The sequence below is a fragment of the Aspergillus foveolatus genome (genome assembly GCF_047715535.1).
Source record: "Aspergillus foveolatus strain CBS 279.81 unplaced genomic scaffold BDW70scaffold_20, whole genome shotgun sequence".
NCBI lineage: Eukaryota > Fungi > Ascomycota > Eurotiomycetes > Eurotiales > Aspergillaceae > Aspergillus > Aspergillus foveolatus.
The window spans coordinates 355,019-373,776 of record NW_027396084.1 but is presented as its reverse complement, the minus strand read 5'-3'; the positions used below and the strand labels follow the sequence as shown (position 1 = coordinate 373,776).

Below are 18,758 nucleotides of genomic sequence, written 5' to 3'. Positions count from 1 at the left end.
CGGACGCCAACCCCAGTGAAAATCCTTGATTTCAGGGAGTCCGAGTATACTAATAAGAGATCGTCTAATGACGGCAGCGTTATATCAGTGGCAGCGAGTTTAACTATCCCACAGTGACGACGATCGTTCATTTGATGAGAATGAGCCCAGCTATTACGTTGACTATACCTGTTCCGAAGACGAAGTCTGCGACGATATGGATGAGACGAACTCAGAAAAGGACATTTGCAAGGGCACTGAAGAAAGCAGGACATTGCAAAGCTTAAGATGTTTGCCTTGAAGTTCCAACACAGCTACCTAATGTCAATCGTTATTCTATACCCTACTATAACACGATCGGGGCAAAAAGTGGGATGCAAAGGATTGCGAGCAACTGTCAGAGTTGGGGCTCACGCTGCTCTTCTACGAGATAAACATCTTAGATATGTGTACCTCACTAAGACCATTCATAGCTTGTATAAGCAGTTCAGTAAAGTTGATTGACTGGATGAGCAAGGGCTTGTAAAGTTGAGAGAGCTGCTGGCGACTGGAGTCGAGGGCTTTGCATATAGCATCATCTGGGAAGGCATACTACCAGTAACTAGCTTGGATCCAGCTACAATTTTCTGCTTGGATATATTCTAGGTCAGGAGGAGATCTTATTGGCGAAATCGGATTTGCAGGTAACAGCTTGATTCACTTGAATCACTCTGGCTAATAGCCAAGGCATAGCTTTTTCGTTCTGGTCGAAACTACAAGCTCACTTTGAAGATTGTTCTAACTGCTCATCTAACATCAAAGTTACGGGATTTGAAATGGCTGTTTAGCCCTCTAGATTCTAATGTTACAAAGGTTGTAAGATCCTAGTTGTGCAGTTGGATTGGTTTTCAGGATGCTAAGAAATATGATTTAACAACATAAGTGCTTCAGGCACTCACCTAATATCTGTTTTGGGAGGCCAGTGCAGCTAGAGTCCAGAAGCAAAGTACGCACTAACAAATAGACTGAAATTCTGGCTCTTGTTCACAAAATCTAATATACCTAGTCCTTGTTCCCGGTTATACTTTGTATCAGTCAAAGCTTGTTGGCTGATAGCAAGCGGACGCGTTGAAACTTCCCCACCAAACCGCAACCACATAAACACAGCAAAACAACCTCAATTCCAAAGCCAGCTAGCTCACTTCCTCAGTCGAACAACAACGCGAAATGTCAGAAACAACTCCAATCCCTTCCCGAAGCACAACGCCCCCAATCGACCCGCCCCTGGACAACGTCTCCAGCACAGAAAACGCTTTCCTCCGCCCCTCCCACCCGCTCGTCTCTGATCTGGAACAGGAAGTCCTTGACGAGTATGCTCGGTTACTTGGCAATGTGAATAAGGTACACTTAACACCCTACCTATTTCTCGCCTCTTTATGTGCAATCAGTGGCTAATTTTGTTGCGTGTGCGCATAGCTCTCCGCCAAACTCGCTGAGCTCGCGGACTCGCCGACCACAATCACACTCGACGGACTCAGACAATTAGAGCGAAAGACGGCGACTGTATATACGCTGCTCAAGGCGAGCGTTTACAGTATCCTGTTGCAGGAACAGATTGTCAACGAGGGAGAGTGGCAGCAGCAACAGCAGCAGCAAGATGAGGGGCAGGAGTATGCCACGGGAACTATGAATGTGGGAGAGGAGGGGATCTATATGGGGGAGGGGGACATGAGTTATCAGCAGTACTAACCAACGCAAACGGTTGAGCTGGGGGTTGGGCGTTTCTTGGAATGGGTCTACATAGATCTGATCAGGTTGTTCTGGGTCTGGGTTTTTTAGTCTAGCTTTGGTTATACCCCTTCGGCGGTGTTTATGAAATGCTTCAAATTCGACATTAAATGGATGGGACTTAATTTGTCGATTCTTAGTACAAATACATTGGTAAACTGCTGAAAATCAGGAGATATTATATACATCGTCAGGACGTAACCAGAAACCTCGAACTGGAAACCAGACAATGCGCCCGCAGCATAATCGTACAATGATAGCAGTAATCTAGTACTGGAGTTGACGTGGCCGGTCTTCTCTTCCTGAGTAGTAGACCTTGCGCACATCAACCAGCTTCTTGCCTCGGGCACGGGCAATCTCCTCCGGATCGCGCTGGCTCATCAGGGCTTCGTATGCGGCTTTCACCGTGTTCATCGGGTTTCTGGCTCGCTCGACACGAGCCGCAATGTCGCTAATACCGGCTGCTCGGCACATCTCGTAAATCAAGCTTTGGCAGCGGAGTCCAAAACCTAGATTGACCTTGTTAGCTTTGCGCCGAGCGAAAATGGAGTATTGAGAAACTTACCGGGAGGACGGGTCATCAGTTTCAGCTCAACGGCGCCCACTTTGCCCCTCACATCGCCAAAGATCGTGCGGTTCTCGTACCGCGGAACAGGTTTCATGTTTCTAATAGCACGGTATAGCGATTGGACCCTTGCGTCCGTGGCTTCCTGTGACTTTCCTTCGCCAATACCAAGGAGACCGTTGCCATTACCGGCGACAGTTAGGATATATGTGCTGTTCACTTTACCGAGACGGGTCTGGTTTGTAACTTGTTTCACGACAAGAGCCTTCGTCCTGAGGGACGAGATGTCAGATAAGCTGTACCCGGTGTTCTTCATGAGGACTTTTAACGCCTCACTCGGTTCTTCGTCCTTCTTGGCAGAATTGCTCCGCCTCGCGTCGTAGTATTTGTGAGGCTTCTTACTGGGCCCATCAAGAGTCTCCCCAGGCTGGAACAGGTCCGGCACGAGAGAACTGTTCGGGTTCAACTCGTTCTCCTCCTTTCCAATTGTCATACGGTTCGTCTCCGCAAAGCGCACCCAGTCTGAGATTGAGGCATCTTCCGGCATCTCAGCGATGAACTTGGCAAAGTCGTCCACGAAGTCGTCTTCGGTTTTGAGAGTTGCATTGTAATCGCTGTTGCCTTCGGGGGCGCGGACGTGTTTATCAACGCCGGGTTCGATTACCGAAAAGTCATCGAGATAAGTGAGCTTCATCGGATCTTTGCGAATCCGGAACTGCTCTGCCATATCCTTTGGATCAATGGCCGCCTCGCCAGCTTCAATCGCGGCGAATTGCTCAGGCGTGTAGTGTTTCTTCAGGTAGGCCTTTTCCTCCTCTGTGTATGGCTTGAAATCATCCGGCTTCATCTCTTGCGAGAGCTGTTTAAGAGCCACGCCATTTTCGACAGGCTTTTTGCTGGGCTTGTCGGCGAATTGCGTGGCGGACAATTGGAATTGGCGACGAGGCACGCGAGGGCTGTTTGCAGCGGCGCGTGAGAAGCTACAAAACAGACACCTGGCGGGACGGGCGAAACTCATATTTACCAGTCGGCTCCGCGCCCCTCTGAGGTCCAGGGCAGCAGAGGTAGTATCGAAAGGTGTGGAGTGTGGAGGACGGGGGTTGAATCGGAGGATGGTGGAGGATAAGTTGAGGCCGGCAGACGGAGAGAAAATCTCAGCTCAGCACCCGATTCGGCCAATCAGGGCCCGTCTTTTTTTGCTTGGATGGATTTCCGCCCATTACTCGACTTTCTCTTCTTCATTTTTGATGCTGCTTTTCTTCTCCATAATTTAGGAATATACACATGTTTCGCTTTCTGCGACTACCTGTTCGTTGCCAATTTCAATACTTTCAATACTGCTCCTCTCGTCCCTCTCCGGTCCAGCTGCTTGCTTCGCCAAAATCGAGCCCAATTTCTCTGCAGCAGCGGAATGTGCATATTTCCCCGATAATGGAGGCACCGAAACAAAACCACCGAAACGCCCCCAAGCGGCAGAAGAGGAACCCGGCCAAGCAGCGAAAGGAGAAGTCAAACGAGTTTGACGAAGTCCTACAAGCCGACGTTGACAGACTGCTGAAAAGCAAGCGAGACGGCAGCCCAGCCGATGCTACTCCCCCGCAGCCTACGCTCCCAGAACCCTTTACAGAGATCGAAGTGACAGTCGCCGAAATATCCTCGACGGGTGATGGGCTTGCGCTTTCCGAGAATGGTGACCATGTCTATGTCGTCCCCTTCACTGTTCCCGGGGACAAGGCCCTTGTGAAAGTCGTGCGGCACGTCAATGCCCTATCCTACAGCGTGACGGACTTTATCAAGGTTATTGAGCCCGGTCCGCAACGGCGAGACGACGCAATTGGATGCAAATACTTTGGCAAATGCTCGGGTTGTCAGCTGCAGATGCTATCCTATGAGGACCAGCTGGCGCATAAGAAGCGCATCGTGGAGAAGGCGTACGCCAACTTCTCCGGCCTCATTCCGGAACTGATTCCTGCCATTGGGGATACTTTCCCGTCTCCCCTGCAATACGGGTACAGAACTAAGCTCACACCGCACTTTCCACCTCCAAAACGCAATGACGCCGGAGAGCCCCAAGTACCGCCCATTGGCTTCACATACAAGAACCAGCGCCGACACCTAGATATCGAAGACTGCCCCCTTGGCACAGACATCATCAGAGCAGGGCTCAAGAGCGAGAGGAAGAAGGTAGCGGAAAACTTGCAACAGTACAAGAAGGGCGCTACAATCCTACTGCGCGAAACAACCTCCCGCATACCCAAGAGCTCGACAGACGCCGACCCTGCCTCCGCCACAAAACCAACCGTAATCACCTACGAAAACAAGAACAAACCACACCAAGAATCAGGCGACGTCATCACCCTGGATCGACCAAACTATAGCGAAGAGAAACGGTGCGTGACAGATCAAAACGCCACCTCAGTTGAATACATCGACGACTACCTCTTCACCAATAAAGCCGGTGCCTTCTTCCAGAACAACAACTCCATCCTTTCCGGCTTCACAGAGTACATCCGCGAACATGCCCTTACCCCGACCTCCGACAAATCTGGTACCCCCATTAAATACCTCCTGGACGCCTACTCCGGCTCCGGTCTCTTCACGATAACGCTCTCTCCGCTATTCAAATCGAGCCTGGGCGTTGATGTGGCCGGTGACTCTATTGTATCGGCGCGCGAAAATGCGCGTGCAAATAACTTGCCTAATACAGGATTTGCCGCTGCTGATGCTGCGGTGCTCTTCAAAGATGTGCCCTACCCGGCCGATCAGACGTTGCTGGTTATTGATCCGCCGCGCAAGGGATGCAGTGAGGATTTCCTGAGGCAGTTGCTGGCGTACGGGCCGAGGAGGGTCGTGTATGTCAGCTGTAATGTACACACGCAGGCGAGAGATGTGGCGGTTATGGTGCAAGGGGATGAGAAGACGGGGGTCAGGTATAATATTGAAAGTATTCGCGGATTTGACTTCTTTCCGCAGACGGGGCATGTGGAGGGCGTTGCCGTGTTGAATAAGGTTGTCGCGTAGGGCGCTATGAAGAGGTGCCAGCGGCATTCGGGTATAAAAGTCTCATTTCGCAGGATATGTACTCTGACGAGAATTTTATTGCTAGATACTATAGACAGGATAATGCGCAAAGAGACAACTCTAAAACTAGGTGCCAGGGCCACCAAGAAGGGCGAACCTCCGGACAATGCTGGGACCGATTTCATCGTACTCTGCCTTGGTATGGCAGTAGCTGCGGAATTCAGGAGTCTGACCCAGCAGACTGCCGCCAAACCATGGGCCGTGTCTCTGTCTCTTATGCGTCACAACAGCAACGTCTAGACCGCCACTCCGTGCTCCTCCGCTGCGGGCTTCCGAAGCGCGAATACGCGCATCGACCAAGTGTCGAATATCGCGTTGCAGACGTCGGCCGAAATCCTTGTAAAGAGTGGAACCACCGGAAAGCACAATGTTCTTATAGAGACCTCTTCGGACGTCGATCGGAGATGACTGGATAACGCCATCGACAACAACGGGGAGCGGAGTCAAAAAGTCGGAGGAGTAGATTTCGGGGTTAAAAAAGATCTCGGGGGCAAGGAACCGCTCGTATCCGACGTCAATGGTCACGCTACGGCCGTTGGGCGAAGTCACAGTGTGCTTTAGGAATCGATCTGGTTCCCGGTCGTATCGCGCAAACTCCTTGACAATGTCAGGGGACACATAACAGTATTCCTCTTTCACCCTCTCCGCCGTCTTTAGGCTGCTATCAGGCTCGCCTCGGTCGCGAAGCAAGCTTTGTACAAAGTAGGTAATGTCTCGACCGGCAATCGGAATGCTCTTGATAGAAGATCCGATGACGTAGCCTTCTGCGACAGGAATAACGTGGGTGACACCATCACCAGAGTCAATGACTGTTCCGGTAAGCGATCGATCGGTGACTTTAGAGGAAGTCCAAGAGGCAGCCAACGCGAGCACAGCTTGGACAGCAATGTATAGACCGGCGCAGTTGAACGACTCAAACATGATTTCGGCGGTGCTCTCACGGTTCTCCGGCGGGTTCATCGGCTGTTGGCGAGTTATTAATCAGTGACTGCTCAAGCACTCGTTTCGAGTGCAGGATAAGTTTCAGAACATACAGGCTCAGTAAGTAAAAAGTAGTGGTCCTCGGGCTCGACGCGCAGGTACTTGAAGATCGAGTTCGACCAGAACCGCTCCATGTGATCCCAATTCTCAATCTGTCCATGACGGATGGGGTAGTTGATGCCGTACCCAGGACCACTGGCAGCCGCAAGAGCTTCGTCACCAATAAAGAAGTCTAGGTCCTCTGTACCGCGCTTTGCAGACAGATGTCCACCTCCGCCAGAGGACAAGAATGAAGGTTTGTTGGCAACAGCGGGCCGCGAGCCGCCTCCGGTACTTCCAGCACCAGCCTTTGTAGCAATTGCAGTTGGGAAGACGAAAGAGGGCGAGTCGTTACCGGCGAAACCTATAGAGGCTGTCAGCTAGTCCGGGTCCAAGGGTCCCAATGCGGGGGTATGTTGGACTGGGGTAGCTGAGCGTATCTACCTAGCTTGGAATAACCAGTCCCGCTACAAGACGAGAGCATACGATCAGTCACAGTTCACAATTCGTTAAAAAGCTTCAATATCTCGTTGGAAATGACATACTTGTCCATGACAACGGCCGGGGTTTGGTTCGCCATGGCGAATGGTTGGGGCGCACACACTCCCCCTGGCTACCAATTCGTAAGAAGACCGTCGCTCAGTAGGCCTGGATGGGAAGGCAGGCCTGGGGATTATTTGCAAAAAAAAAAAGAGAATAAGAAGGATAGAAAAACAGGACAGAGGAGCGAGGAGGGGGCTCACGCTAGAGGTATGGAGGTGGGCAGGCAGGCGGATTAGTAGAGCAGGCGGTGGCCCCAATACGTAATGTTACAGGTAGCCACGTGATGGTACTGTCAGCCACTGTCGTTCACAAGCCACATTCCCGCAGCAACTGTGGCTGGAGGTATCTCAGAAGAATCTATAAGCGGCCTGAAGCTCTCTATAACACCGCGTTGAGGACGTTGCGATTGCTGTGAACTGAATGTGAAAGGAAAGGTTAATGTGTACTAGATTCCTAGTGCTCTTCATGTCGATTCGAGTTGAGCACCGTGCTTGTTCTCTGAAGAGGCAGCTGCCCTCTCACTCGTAGAGCCTGGGTAAAGGAAGGCACCCGCAGTCAACAGCTCAATGCCGTCAACGCGGACTGGTAGCTCCCTGAACACTTTACCTCTGCATGTTCAGGCCCCCCTAATACAGATCTCCTTGCACATTATCTTTCCCTAATTTGCATCCTTCGGTTCCTCTCTACATTCTTACTCTCTGCCTTAAGAGGTGCAGCGTGCCTTCATACCCTACAGCGAATAGCTCTCGGAAGCGAGGCCTCATCTTATACATACTCACTCTTTGAGCCTCTCCTTTATTCTCCCTGATTTCCTCTGCACAATTGTGTTGGAGGTATTCCTAGCGCGGAGCCAGCAGCCTACTCACTGTACCCATAAATTCACTCGCATCAGTTCTATTAGTCGTCAGCTGTGCAATGCCCCAGTGACAACTCGGCATTTCCAGCTTTGTTTCTCTTTGTCTTTCAACTATACCGTTTTGTCCAGCAGACAATCCAGGCCACGATGAATCGCTCAAAAAAAGGAGGAAAATATGTATCGGCCATCTTCATCCACGCCGGTGCCGGTTATCACCGACGCGATTTCGAGAAACCACATTTGAAGGTGTGCGAAGGGTGAGTGTCTGCTTCTTTTGCGGTCTACCCATTGTACATACGTCTCACTGCAGGCGCTGATGTCGGACAGTGCAGCTAAGATGGCAATGGGCATACTCCTCAACGGTGGCTCAGCGGTCGACGCCGTTGAAATCGCAATTATGTACCTTGAGGATGCCGAAATCACCAACGCCGGCTACGGTAGTAACACGACTATTGAGGGGACTGTTGAATGTGATGCTACTGTGGTCGACCACCTTGGCCGGAGCGGCGCTGTTGGTGCCGTCGCGCGTAAGTCCTACCTGCTGACGTTGAAGGTATCGGGCTAATGGCATGCCTAGAGGTGAAAAATCCTATCTCGCTTGCGCGTGCGATCCTTGAAGCGTCAAAAGAGCCTCTGACATTACATCGCGTGCCTCCGAACTTTCTTGTGGGACCCGGTGCTACGGACTATGCGTATGAACTAGGGCTTGTAGTCCTCCCCCACGATGGGCTGATATCAACTCCAGCAAGACAGAGGTGGTTGCAATGGCAAAGGGAGCTCAAAGAAGCTGATAGCCGACAAAGGGCTCGGTCACAAGGCTCGAACGAAATCGACAATGTCTATTACCGTCGTGCAGTTAGGGGTCATCCGTCTCGGTTGCCCGCGAGCCCTTCCAGCACACAATCAACATCAACAAGCTCCGTTAGCCCTCATGTGGACTCGAATCACGCTAGTGCAATAAATACACCCAGTGGCATGCAGTTGGCATCAGATAACCAGGTTCCAGCTGGCATAACAAAAGCTAAAAGTGACACCTCAGGCGGTGGCATGTCTCCAATTCGATCAAGCCTCAACTCGTTTAGAAACACAATCCTGCAGCCCAACCCGCTGAGGGCCGGCATGCACGCAGGGCAGATGGATGTCGATTCATCGTCTCTTCCATCCCATGGCCGCGATGGATCACACTCCGACTTTTTCGGCTGCACAGAGGATCGTGTCAGTGATACCGTGGGGGCTATAGCTGTGGACAGCTTTGGGCACATCGCAGCAGGCTCTTCTTCTGGTGGGATTGGAATGAAGCACAAGGGTAGAATTGGTCCTGCGGCTCTTAACGGAATTGGCACCAGTGTCATCCCCGTCGACCCGAATGACCCTGAAAAGACCTGCGTTGCGAGTGTCACTTCAGGCACTGGGGAGCACATCGCTACCACCTTGGCCGCAAGTACCTGTGCTTCGCGGGTCTATTATAGTCATCGAAAACGTTCTGATGGTACCTTTGAAGAAGTGCTTGAGGACGAAGCCATGGGAGCAATGATCGCAGCGGATTTTATGGGTAATCAGACTTGTGACCTTTATTTTTCGAATGCTAAATTTTATTTTTTTAGGCCATCCAGGTGTAAAAGCCAGCCATTGTGAGGGCTCTGTTGGGATCATGACTGTCAAGCGGACGGTAGATGGGATATATCTATACTTCGCACACAACACCGACTCTTTCGTACGTTCTTTGACTTTCTATGTTACCATGGGCCTTCCTGACTGTAGTGACTCTTAGGTTCTGGCAAATATGAGCAGCGAAGATAAAAAACCGGCTTCTGTCATGTCTCGCAGTAATGGGAACGGAAGCATCGCGCAAGGTGGAAAGGCCTTCCGGGTTAAGAAACTTGCATGAACCCAGGAACAGAAGTCTTTGGCGCATTCAAGACATTTCATCGATCCTAGATCCTAGACAACGCTAGCCTATCTTTCGTTTGCCTGGACCTTCTCCTGGAACTACCTATTCTTGCGAATACCCATGTCTTTCTGATAGCGGTTTGCATCTGTGGTCCCTACAAATGCTTGTACTCAGTTGTACAATGCTCTGCTGTTGCTGCTATATTATAATTCGTCGCTTTGGCGCCTTTGAATATGCTTCACTGAGACGTGCTGGTTCTAATTCGGTCTTGCTGTGTATGCTGAGCCAAATTATTTATATTGTTTATCTGATTCAGATTTCATCATCCATTATTCCATCAGTGGCATGACTATAAACGTAGGGTGATTAAATCGGCGTTATATCTGCAATTGATCTGCTGTCCAGAACGAACAATCTGGTTTCAAATTCTCGTATATTCAATACCACGTAGACCGATCTTTGATGCGGTATACCGGGCTCTCTTGCCGTCATCGTCATAAACCAGTAATGGTCTGTCTTATACTGGGCTCCCAACAGATTGGGTGCTATATGTGCCAACCCTCGGGGCGTCGGTTTGCGCAGCTCACCAAGAGTTTAGTATGATATGCGTTTGCAATTGCTAATTTCGAGAGAGTCTCTCCGAATAGGTATATTAAAGGATCATTCCAGTTTGCGAGGGGGACCTCGCCCCCTTTTCTTCAATTCGGAAGCCTTTAAGCTTCAACCTTCGTGATAATAACTCAGAGTATCACTGGAAGCCCAAAATCAGAGTCATCTTCGACGCCAGGATGAATCAAGGCCCCGGCGTCGGGGTCGGCGTAGGCGTAGCAGAGACCCCATTTGGTCTAATCTTCTTCTTCTTCTTTTTCCTTACCACAACCGCCGGTTTCGCGCCGTAGTCGCCCGTATCCAGATGCGTGCCGCAAGTCAAGCAATCGCCGTTCTCCGGTGGTTCACAGAAGATACTCAGACAGATCGAGCAAACGAATCCAATATCCACAACGCGTCTGTGGCAGAAACACGCGGCGCGGAAGTCCACATCAACTCGTGTCGGAAGGATTAGGTGTTTGCGGGATCGTTGGTCCGGGAGGAACGCCATCATTAGATACTGCAGTAAACCGCGGGGCTCGGTAAGGGACATGTAGATTCCCTTTGTTGCATCGGAGGCTTGTTGTAGGAAGACGGTGTCGCCACTGAGTTTGCACACGTCGATGGGGATGTGCAGGCGCTGGCAGGCGAAGATGCCGTTCATGATTGGGATGTATTGGTGCGCGGAGCCGGTCGCGCTGCTGACGGAGATAATGAGGATGCGAGACTGTAGACCCTCGGCGGCGCCGTCGTTTGTCGCGGTGGTGGTTGTGGAGCGTCGAGCTATCATGGACGTTGTGCTTGTGTCTGGGTCACCAGAGCGCGAGAGGGAGGAAGCATCGCCGCCTCCGTGAGCTTCAGCCCAGGCAATTGTGCGACGGTTGATGTGGCTGAGGGCTAGGGTAAGTGCGCCGGCCATCATTGTTGAGGCGCCACTGTCTAGATCATCACGGGTGGTCGAGTCTACCAGGTGTCGGAGATTGGATGTCACTTGCTCCTCGACGATTCGAAACGGGCGGTATTTGTTCACTTGGCTGGGTCTGCCACTGCCACCACCGGTGCTCATATGGTTATTATTACTCATTGCAACGTCGCCGTCTGAGTCTGCGGGTGTCGTTGGTGATTTTGGGGAGGGATAGAGCCATGCGGCTTTGTGAGTGTGGGAGGCGACAACGGCGACTTCGTTTGCGTAGTTACAGGCGAGATGGGCGTTGAGGAAGACGAGAATGTTGGCGAGCGCGGTTGAGAAGGAGAGCTGATTCTTCTCATTTTGCTCAAGTAACGCCCAGGCATGAGGATTTGTGTCGATGATGACCGTTAGTAGGGACGGTGCAGGGTCTAGAGTCAATTCGTCATCAGAGAACGTTCGTGAGGTTGTAGATGCGGGAAATGGTTCTAACCATGCGCACTCGTCCCATAGTGCTCGGTCGCATCTACGGCGTTCATATTCGCAGATCAGACGACTCAAAGGGAAGATAGGCAGTGTAGCTGAAGCCAGTGAGGAGATTCGCGTGTACCAGGTATGGCGCAGCTGTGGTTGTTATTTCAATTGAGAGAGACGAACATCATGGACGATGACCAGTAGAATCTCCCAATAGGCAGATCCAAGGTTTTTCTGTCTATATTTGACAACTGAATTACACTGAACCCTCTTGAAAAAAGAATATGGGGATGATGAAGCACCTGCACCCTCTGTAGTTGATCGTCGGAGTTACCTAAAAGCTCCGGACTCAGTTCAAAAAAAGTGGCATGCGCGCACGTGATATCGCACTATTTTACACTCAACACTAGTCATGAAGTGTAGTAGCCCAGTAAAGAGTGCAAGGCCAGGCATAATTTGTTGTAAGGGTTTAAAAGAACATGAAATTTTATGCAAGCAAACGAGCAGATCTTTTAACTAAATACTCGCTGAGATTAATATGAGATATGAACAATTAAGTATCTAAACGGATCATGGTGACACGATGTATATCTAAATTCAACTGAACACACTGAACACGCGACGCTTTGAATGTTGAGGCAGAACTTCATTCATAGCGAAGCAGCGTCCGACTTGACTTGGAGATAGTTGTCTTTCTCCTCTGTATTATTCAGAACCGGAATCCTGTGAGCATCCTTGAGAGCGGCATTGATAGTCGGTTGGCTGAGTGGACTAGCGTGTGGAGTAGGTCCCGGTGTGAAACCGTTTTTGCCTTCGTGCTCCGTGAGACCTTTTCGGATGGCTAGGACAGAGTCGACGATAACCGCATCAATTCCTTCGGCGGCTTGGAGCTAAAATGATGTTAGAGAGGTCCAGAAGCCAAGCTGTGCTCAGAAGCTTACCTTGACCTTATGAGGATCGTTGTTGGATGTGCCATAGGATACGCAGACGAGACCAGACTCTTTAACCACGCGGATGAGACGCGGGCAGAGCACAAGGCATTCTGCCTGCGTCACCACGCCGAGCAAGTTCCATCGAGAGGCGAAACGGATCGCCTCTTGTAAGCTGCTAGCTCGGATATCTCCAATAGGGCTGGATCCGGAATCTGTCAGGAAAAGGACGGGAATTGACGGCTGCTTGAAGGACAAAAGCAAGCAAATATCAGGGTTGAAGCTCGAGAAGATCATGTTCCGGCCCTGGCCCAACGTATATACCTTCTCGAGGACAGTGTCAACGAAGGAATTCAGCTCAACGGCATATGTGTCCATCTCCTCCTCCTCACTCTCGTAGAGCATGGGATATTCTTCAGTCTTGATTAGCGGCCGAACCATGAATATACCTGACAATGGATAAGACTTACTCAACTCCATGTTGAATCCAACGTTCTGAGGCAGTTTCTTGAACAGCTCTTCCAGAGTAGCAAAAGGGGCTTGAATATGATTGCCTCTGCTGTTTCCTTTGAACCCCTTTTTCTTGAAATCGCGGGTATGCTTAATTCTTTCGTTGAGTTCGGAAAGATCGCTCTCTGTACCGCCCACAGACATTGATCTATGGCGAGGAGGCAAGGGAGGGGTCTTGCTTCGTTCAGTACCTCCGATGGCAATCTGGCCAGGAGACCCAGGTGTTCGAGTCGTGCCTCGCTCGCCAAGTTGGAGGAACTGTTCGAGCGTCAAGGTGTGAACTGGAGCGTCAATACCTGTTTCGCTGACGAGGAAATCATGGTAAATGACTGGAACGTGATCCTTTGTGAGCTGGATATCAAATTCGACGTATGAAGCGCCCAGGTTCGCAGCTGCGATGAAGGACTGTATGGTATTCTCGCCAAGTTGCAATGAATTTCGAGTAGCAAAATTCTTGCCCAGGCCGCGATGTCCAATGACCATTGTTGACGACATACTCCTCCAGTAGGTCTGCTCCCTGTTGATGGACATGTTCGGGTGCTTGAAAGGTGTAATGACCAAGAAGTTGAATGTAATGGAACCAATCACTTCCAAGGTATTAGCAGCAACGATAGGTACAGTAGAGTCGCCTTGAAGGTTAGTACGGTGGGATCCCACACTTGGCCTCACGCTAGAAAGCAACGCAACACCTCGCCCCACTATTTGGTCCTTCGAGCCTGAGTACGTAGGAACAAGGTCGAATAGCAGCCTAACTTTGCTTGGGTCTGCTGCATGGAATACAATTGGTTCAGTTGAGATGTTCTCTTGCACAGGAAGATCGATAATTTCGGGTTCTCCGTGCGCCCCATTCGCAGAGACGACGATAGACAAAGCAGTGTCCAACTGAGTAGCGTGAGCGTTCTCCATGGGAATACGGTCAAGGTTCACGGCGTGGACGTGCTTTCGAGTGTCCATGGTGCCCAAACTGACTAGGATCATGGCCTCGCCGGTGAGATACCGATGTCCAAATGATTTAACAGGTTCAGGATTCCGGGAGGGAGAACTCCCTGTAGTGCTCCCTCCGTTAGATTTTTTCTCCATCAGAGATGACTGAGGCTGTGACGACAAGGGACCCGAAGTAGTAGGACCAGAGGCAGTGGGTACAGTCAAGGCAGGTTCTTCGGAAAGCTCAGGTTCAGGAGTCACCTTCGCAAGGCATCTGGCCACGTCAAGATGTCCACGCAGGGCCGCGTGTTCCTTTGCAGTCCAGCCAGAGGAATCCAACCTTTCAAGGTCGGCACCAGCTTCAATCAGGGCCTCGACGACACTTAACGAGCCATCAACGCACGCAATGAAAAGTGGGGTCCAAGAGTAAGTGCTTTCAGCAAGTTCGGTGTCTGCTTTCTGAACCTCGTTACCCTTGAGCAGAATGCGGGCGCACTTTTCATGGTCAAAGCGAGCCGCAACGTGCAGCGCGGTTTCACCTTGTTGGTCCTGATAGTTGATATCAACCTTAGCGTCAACAAGTAGCTGAACAATATCGATGAAATTAGCCTTGACGGCCAGTGCGAGCACTGCACTTGACCTCGAAACGTGCTTTCGAATCTCCGCTTTGTCTTGGATCTGCCCTTTCCAGTTCTCAGCTTTAAGTAGGGCCTGGGTAGTCAGAGGGTGACCACCAACAACGCTGAGATGAAGCGGCGCCCAACCGTCATTGTCCTGCCAGCGCGGCCCATCAATTCCCTCGCTGACGTCGAACATATCCCAGGCTTGCAGGTGTTCAATGATTACTTCACAGACAACCCTGAAACCATACTGCGCAGCATAGTGCAATGGGGTGCGACCAGACATATCCTTCGAAAGCAGAGACTCGCGTTGGTCTGGTCGCAGGTGGTCTAGCAAATACTCCAGAACCGAGACCGCAGGGTCAGACCGAGTCAAGTGCTGCACATGATCCGACTCCTTCGCAAATGAACGAGGGGGCTGAAGTGTCGGAAGGGCGGCAGGAGTAATGTAGTTTGAGGTATCCATGGGGAAATCCAAGACCATTGAGGCCGACTGTTCAGAGTCAGTGGTGGTCTGGGCGCGACCAATCGCAATCACTAAACGATGGATACAGTTGCGTTTGTTAATATCGTCTTCTTCCTCAAGGGAGCCAGAACGGCCAATAACGGCTGAAATGCATGCTTTGGAGCGATAATGAATGGCCCGCTGAAGAAGGCTTCGAAGGACCTTTGGAAAGACGTCCTCACCCGCTTCGTCCGCAGCCGCCTTCAAATCTTCTAGCAGCTCCAGAACAACATGAGTATCGTCCTTGCGCAACGCGTCGTCAATGGTAAGAAGAGTGTTTGCCGGCAGGTTCAGGTTGGGACGGGACGGGCCCCTTTTGAGGGAAAGGGAAGAGTGCGTTGAACTGGCATCATCAAAGGTCTTCTGATCACCAAGGGCGGATAACCAGTCATTGATTTTCTTCAATGCTTCCGTAACCCGCGTGTTCGAGGCAAATGGCAGAGGCTCCACCTTTGTCTCAAGGTACTTCTGCTGCGCCTGCGCTCCCACCTTCTTGTCCAGCTTCTTGGTGATCTTGTTGAACCCGCGACGGTTGACTTCGCCATACCATTGCAGCTTGCGGAATTGTCCGCGCAGCTCGAGCAATGCGGCTAAGAGATCCTCCACATCGTCCGTATCCAAATGACTCCCATCCAAGTTATGTGCGTAGCGGTCCGATAGAAGTTTCAGACGACGAGAGAAATCGGCATACTTCTTGTTATAAAAGTGGTCAACATCCTCGAGATTCCGGTCGAGGGAGTAGAAGAAGCCTAGAGCGCGAGGGTTAGGAGGGCCGCCGGGCGGTCCAGAAGACGCAACAAAGGTGGCTCACCGGCAAGATCTGCCTCGTGACCTGCCCTCACACGGTCCGCCAGGGATTTGATGAGTTTCTTCAACGCCTTGTACCGAATGTAAGAAGAGCTCCATTCCGGTACCACGTTTCTGGGCAAATTGCGTCCAAACTTCATGGCTGTGGGAGTATCTCAAATCCTGCAGTGAATCCAGAAAGACCGCACAAAATACACAGATCCGATAAAAGCTCCAGGAAATGGACGGGCAACGGGCGCTCCTTTTCCTTTTTTTGGGGATTTTGTATTTTTTTTTTTTGTGGGCGTTGGTATCTGCAACGCGGCGCAACAACTCGCTCAGACAACGGAAACGCGACGAAGGATTAACAGATAGAGAAGTGACGGGTACAAGAGAGAAAAAAAGAGAGCTTTGAAGACAAGGCCGCCATGTGTCAGTTCCCAGCAAGAACTAGAATAGAGATTGTATGTTGGGAGACGGGAGACCTGAGACCCCTCCGTCGGATATAGAGGTGAGAAGCCTCGGAGGGAAACGAACGTATCGGTACAAGGGGCAAGGCGGGCGGAAGAAAGCAGCTAGTGACGATGAACAATGGTCAGCACGTGGAAGCTGGCGAGAGAAAGAAGCAACAGAAATTTGAAGACAAAAAGGATGCGGTCAACGCGCCGAGGATTAGAACCACCGGATCACCGATCAACGGGGCCTTGTGGAGCGGTGAATTTGGCTAGAATCGCCTTCTCGACAAGTAAGCGTCGCCATGCTGAGCACTAGGCATGACGAGTGGCGAGACGGGGCTCAACGGTGGATGAATTCGAAGAGATTAGCCATGGTCCAGGGATGCGCGCCGAAGGTCGGTTCCCCAGGCTGTACTGCTGGGCGTGGCCGCCAAACCAGCTTTGATTTGCCATGGCTTCCCAGGAACAGCCCTCCCGGCACATCAAGGGCGATGCACGGAACAGTACGGAGTGCTCAGGAGGCACTCTTTAAGGTACGCAGATCAAACAAGAAACACGAAACACAACTCGGAATAGAACTTGGAACAGAACTTGGAACTTGAAACATCTACTTATGTACGTACCTTACCAGACGCTCGGAGTCTGTGAGTCTTGGTTTAGCTAGCTCCGGGGTAAATGGTGAAAATATCGAGTCGTAGGTCACAATATAAAGAATTGATCGCAAATGAGACGCTGAGGTGCTCTGATGGAAAGAAGCAGCGATAGGACAAGGGATGAGTGTAGAGGGCGAATCGCCTTGGTACTAGTTCTTATAGCTATCTGATATCTGTAGACCGCTCGACGTACTTTTTCGTCATCGCTCTGGCCGCGTCCCGACTCCCAATCGCCCCTCGTGGAGACGCTATGAGCTCAGATGACCTGGACCAGGTCCAAACGTGGGGGAGAAAGCTCAACGATTGGGAACTGCCGTGGAGAAAGCTACCGGGAATGACCTCAGATAGCTGCAGCTCCCTTTACCAACTCCGTACTAGCCGGAAGAATGAGTCCCACGGCTAGGTGGAGGTGTGATGTCGAACACTGCATCAAACATGCCGTTGGTGCTGAAGGAGAATGTATCCTCAGCGATAGCAAATCTCTGCGCTACGCAGAGATGTTGACGGGAATTATCATAAATGCGGGAGGTGATCAGTATAGCAATATCCAAGTAGAGTTGCTACTGATATCTCTATCAGGAGGAAAAAAAGCTTAGGTACGCGCGCCTTCCCCCTAGCCTGCGAAACAGAACAAGAGAAATAACCTCCCTCCTTAACAAGGCCAATGTGACTGCACTGCTCTCCAGAGTCAGCCACCTGCGCAACGGTGCGCCTTGTCCTTTATCCAACAACCTTTCAGTGACTCCCTGCGAATCGTTCCTTTGTCATGAGGGGAATGGACTTCCACACCGAATTCCAGTTCGAGTATGGAAGCGTCTGGCTTGCTTGTGAAGATGCGACGAGCCAATGCCACGTCCCCGCCGCCAACCTTACAGTGATAGGTACATCATGCGCAGCGAGAACGCTACACTTTGGCTTCTTGGGTAGTTTAGGTAGCAAGACGGAACCCCCGTCCCCAAGAGATTTGACTTTGGCCTCAACGAGGCAACGAGTGCCACGCATATTATAGGCCGGGCAAGTCCGGGCACTGGTCTCTGATCTCTTGCAACCCCAGAACAGAAACATAGACTTCCAGACAAGTTAGTGGACTATATGTCGAACTGGGGATGCTCCTACGCATTCGATCTCAGGCCGGTCAGATCATCCGTTACCAACACCAGGTATATAAATATTATTCCATTGTCAAACAGATGCAGCCCCTTGACCCTTGACCAGTCCCAATGGTTTTCTGCGCAAGAAACACGTTAACACTAGATCCACCAGAAGAGGCGCATATTGAGCTTCACGGCTCCGAACGTATTTTTAGTATCTTGCCCCCTTACGGACCATCCCAACCCCGCTATCCCTTATCCAAAGACAAGTCAAAGCCGGCACGAGGCATCCAAAAACCATAGTCGCAGTCTCAGGCACATTACCGGTACTACCTTATCGATCACCTTCATACCAATGATAACTCTAAAATTACAGCCATAATCCAGGGATGGACACCTTCAGCTTTGCATCAGTAGCATTGGAAGCCCGCTTATACTTGGATCCCTGTCGTGTATTTGTTTAATAGGTCAACAGTTGTCCTTGAGGATGGAAAATTACTTTGTGCGTATTCTGCAGCAGAAGAGGCAGTTAGTGAGGAAAGGACTCTGTCAGTGAAATATGAAGTACTCCGTAGAGGTAGATGGTATTCGCACCACTTGCACGGTCCAATGTC

At 50.9% G+C, this 18,758-nt stretch overlaps 7 protein-coding genes across 7 annotated transcripts; 3 read left to right on the top strand and 4 right to left on the bottom strand.

The window, feature by feature from the left end:
• Positions 1-1,185: 1,185 nt before the first annotated feature.
• Positions 1,186-1,707, top strand: BDW70DRAFT_159467 (DASH complex subunit DAD3 family protein; the record flags this gene model as incomplete). Its single annotated transcript, XM_073740696.1, has 2 exons — positions 1,186-1,359; positions 1,435-1,707. 2 exons carry the CDS (start codon positions 1,186-1,188, stop codon positions 1,705-1,707), a joined length of 447 nt encoding a protein of 148 aa, XP_073596646.1.
• A 174-nt stretch (positions 1,708-1,881) lies between these two features.
• BDW70DRAFT_135172 (mitochondrial 37S ribosomal protein uS5m) lies at positions 1,882-3,418 on the bottom strand. Its single transcript, XM_073736642.1, has 2 exons — positions 2,312-3,418; positions 1,882-2,255 (listed from the first exon to the last, which is right to left on the bottom strand). Exons 1-2 carry the CDS (start codon positions 3,327-3,329, stop codon positions 2,014-2,016), a joined length of 1,260 nt encoding a protein of 419 aa, XP_073596645.1. The 5' UTR covers positions 3,330-3,418; the 3' UTR covers positions 1,882-2,013.
• A 177-nt stretch (positions 3,419-3,595) lies between these two features.
• Positions 3,596-5,332, top strand: BDW70DRAFT_167814 (tRNA (uracil(54)-C(5))-methyltransferase; the record flags this gene model as incomplete). The annotated part of the gene is made up of 1 exon (XM_073742316.1): positions 3,596-5,332. The coding sequence occupies one exon, from the start codon at positions 3,596-3,598 to the stop codon at positions 5,330-5,332; it is 1,737 nt and encodes a 578-aa protein (XP_073596644.1).
• A 34-nt stretch (positions 5,333-5,366) lies between these two features.
• Positions 5,367-7,167, bottom strand: BDW70DRAFT_135171 (actin-related protein 3). Its single transcript, XM_073736641.1, has 4 exons — positions 6,958-7,167; positions 6,857-6,879; positions 6,427-6,776; positions 5,367-6,355 (listed from the first exon to the last, which is right to left on the bottom strand). Exons 1-4 carry the CDS (start codon positions 6,990-6,992, stop codon positions 5,459-5,461), a joined length of 1,305 nt encoding a protein of 434 aa, XP_073596643.1. The 5' UTR covers positions 6,993-7,167; the 3' UTR covers positions 5,367-5,458.
• A 482-nt stretch (positions 7,168-7,649) lies between these two features.
• Positions 7,650-9,836, top strand: BDW70DRAFT_167812 (threonine aspartase 1). The gene is made up of 5 exons (XM_073742315.1): positions 7,650-8,068; positions 8,139-8,338; positions 8,389-9,363; positions 9,416-9,525; positions 9,583-9,836. Exons 1-5 carry the CDS (start codon positions 7,959-7,961, stop codon positions 9,697-9,699), a joined length of 1,512 nt encoding a protein of 503 aa, XP_073596642.1. The 5' UTR covers positions 7,650-7,958; the 3' UTR covers positions 9,700-9,836.
• A 437-nt stretch (positions 9,837-10,273) lies between these two features.
• On the bottom strand, positions 10,274-11,986 carry BDW70DRAFT_43030 (TFIIH/NER complex subunit TFB4). The gene is made up of 2 exons (XM_073743998.1): positions 11,691-11,986; positions 10,274-11,628 (listed from the first exon to the last, which is right to left on the bottom strand). Exons 1-2 carry the CDS (start codon positions 11,734-11,736, stop codon positions 10,496-10,498), a joined length of 1,179 nt encoding a protein of 392 aa, XP_073596641.1. The 5' UTR covers positions 11,737-11,986; the 3' UTR covers positions 10,274-10,495.
• A 170-nt stretch (positions 11,987-12,156) lies between these two features.
• BDW70DRAFT_135167 (glycerophosphocholine phosphodiesterase) lies at positions 12,157-16,738 on the bottom strand. Its single transcript, XM_073736640.1, has 4 exons — positions 15,971-16,738; positions 13,071-15,908; positions 12,613-13,013; positions 12,157-12,561 (listed from the first exon to the last, which is right to left on the bottom strand). The coding sequence occupies exons 1-4, from the start codon at positions 16,104-16,106 to the stop codon at positions 12,322-12,324; spliced, it is 3,615 nt and encodes a 1,204-aa protein (XP_073596640.1). The 5' UTR covers positions 16,107-16,738; the 3' UTR covers positions 12,157-12,321.
• Between the last annotated feature and the right edge of the window lie 2,020 nt (positions 16,739-18,758).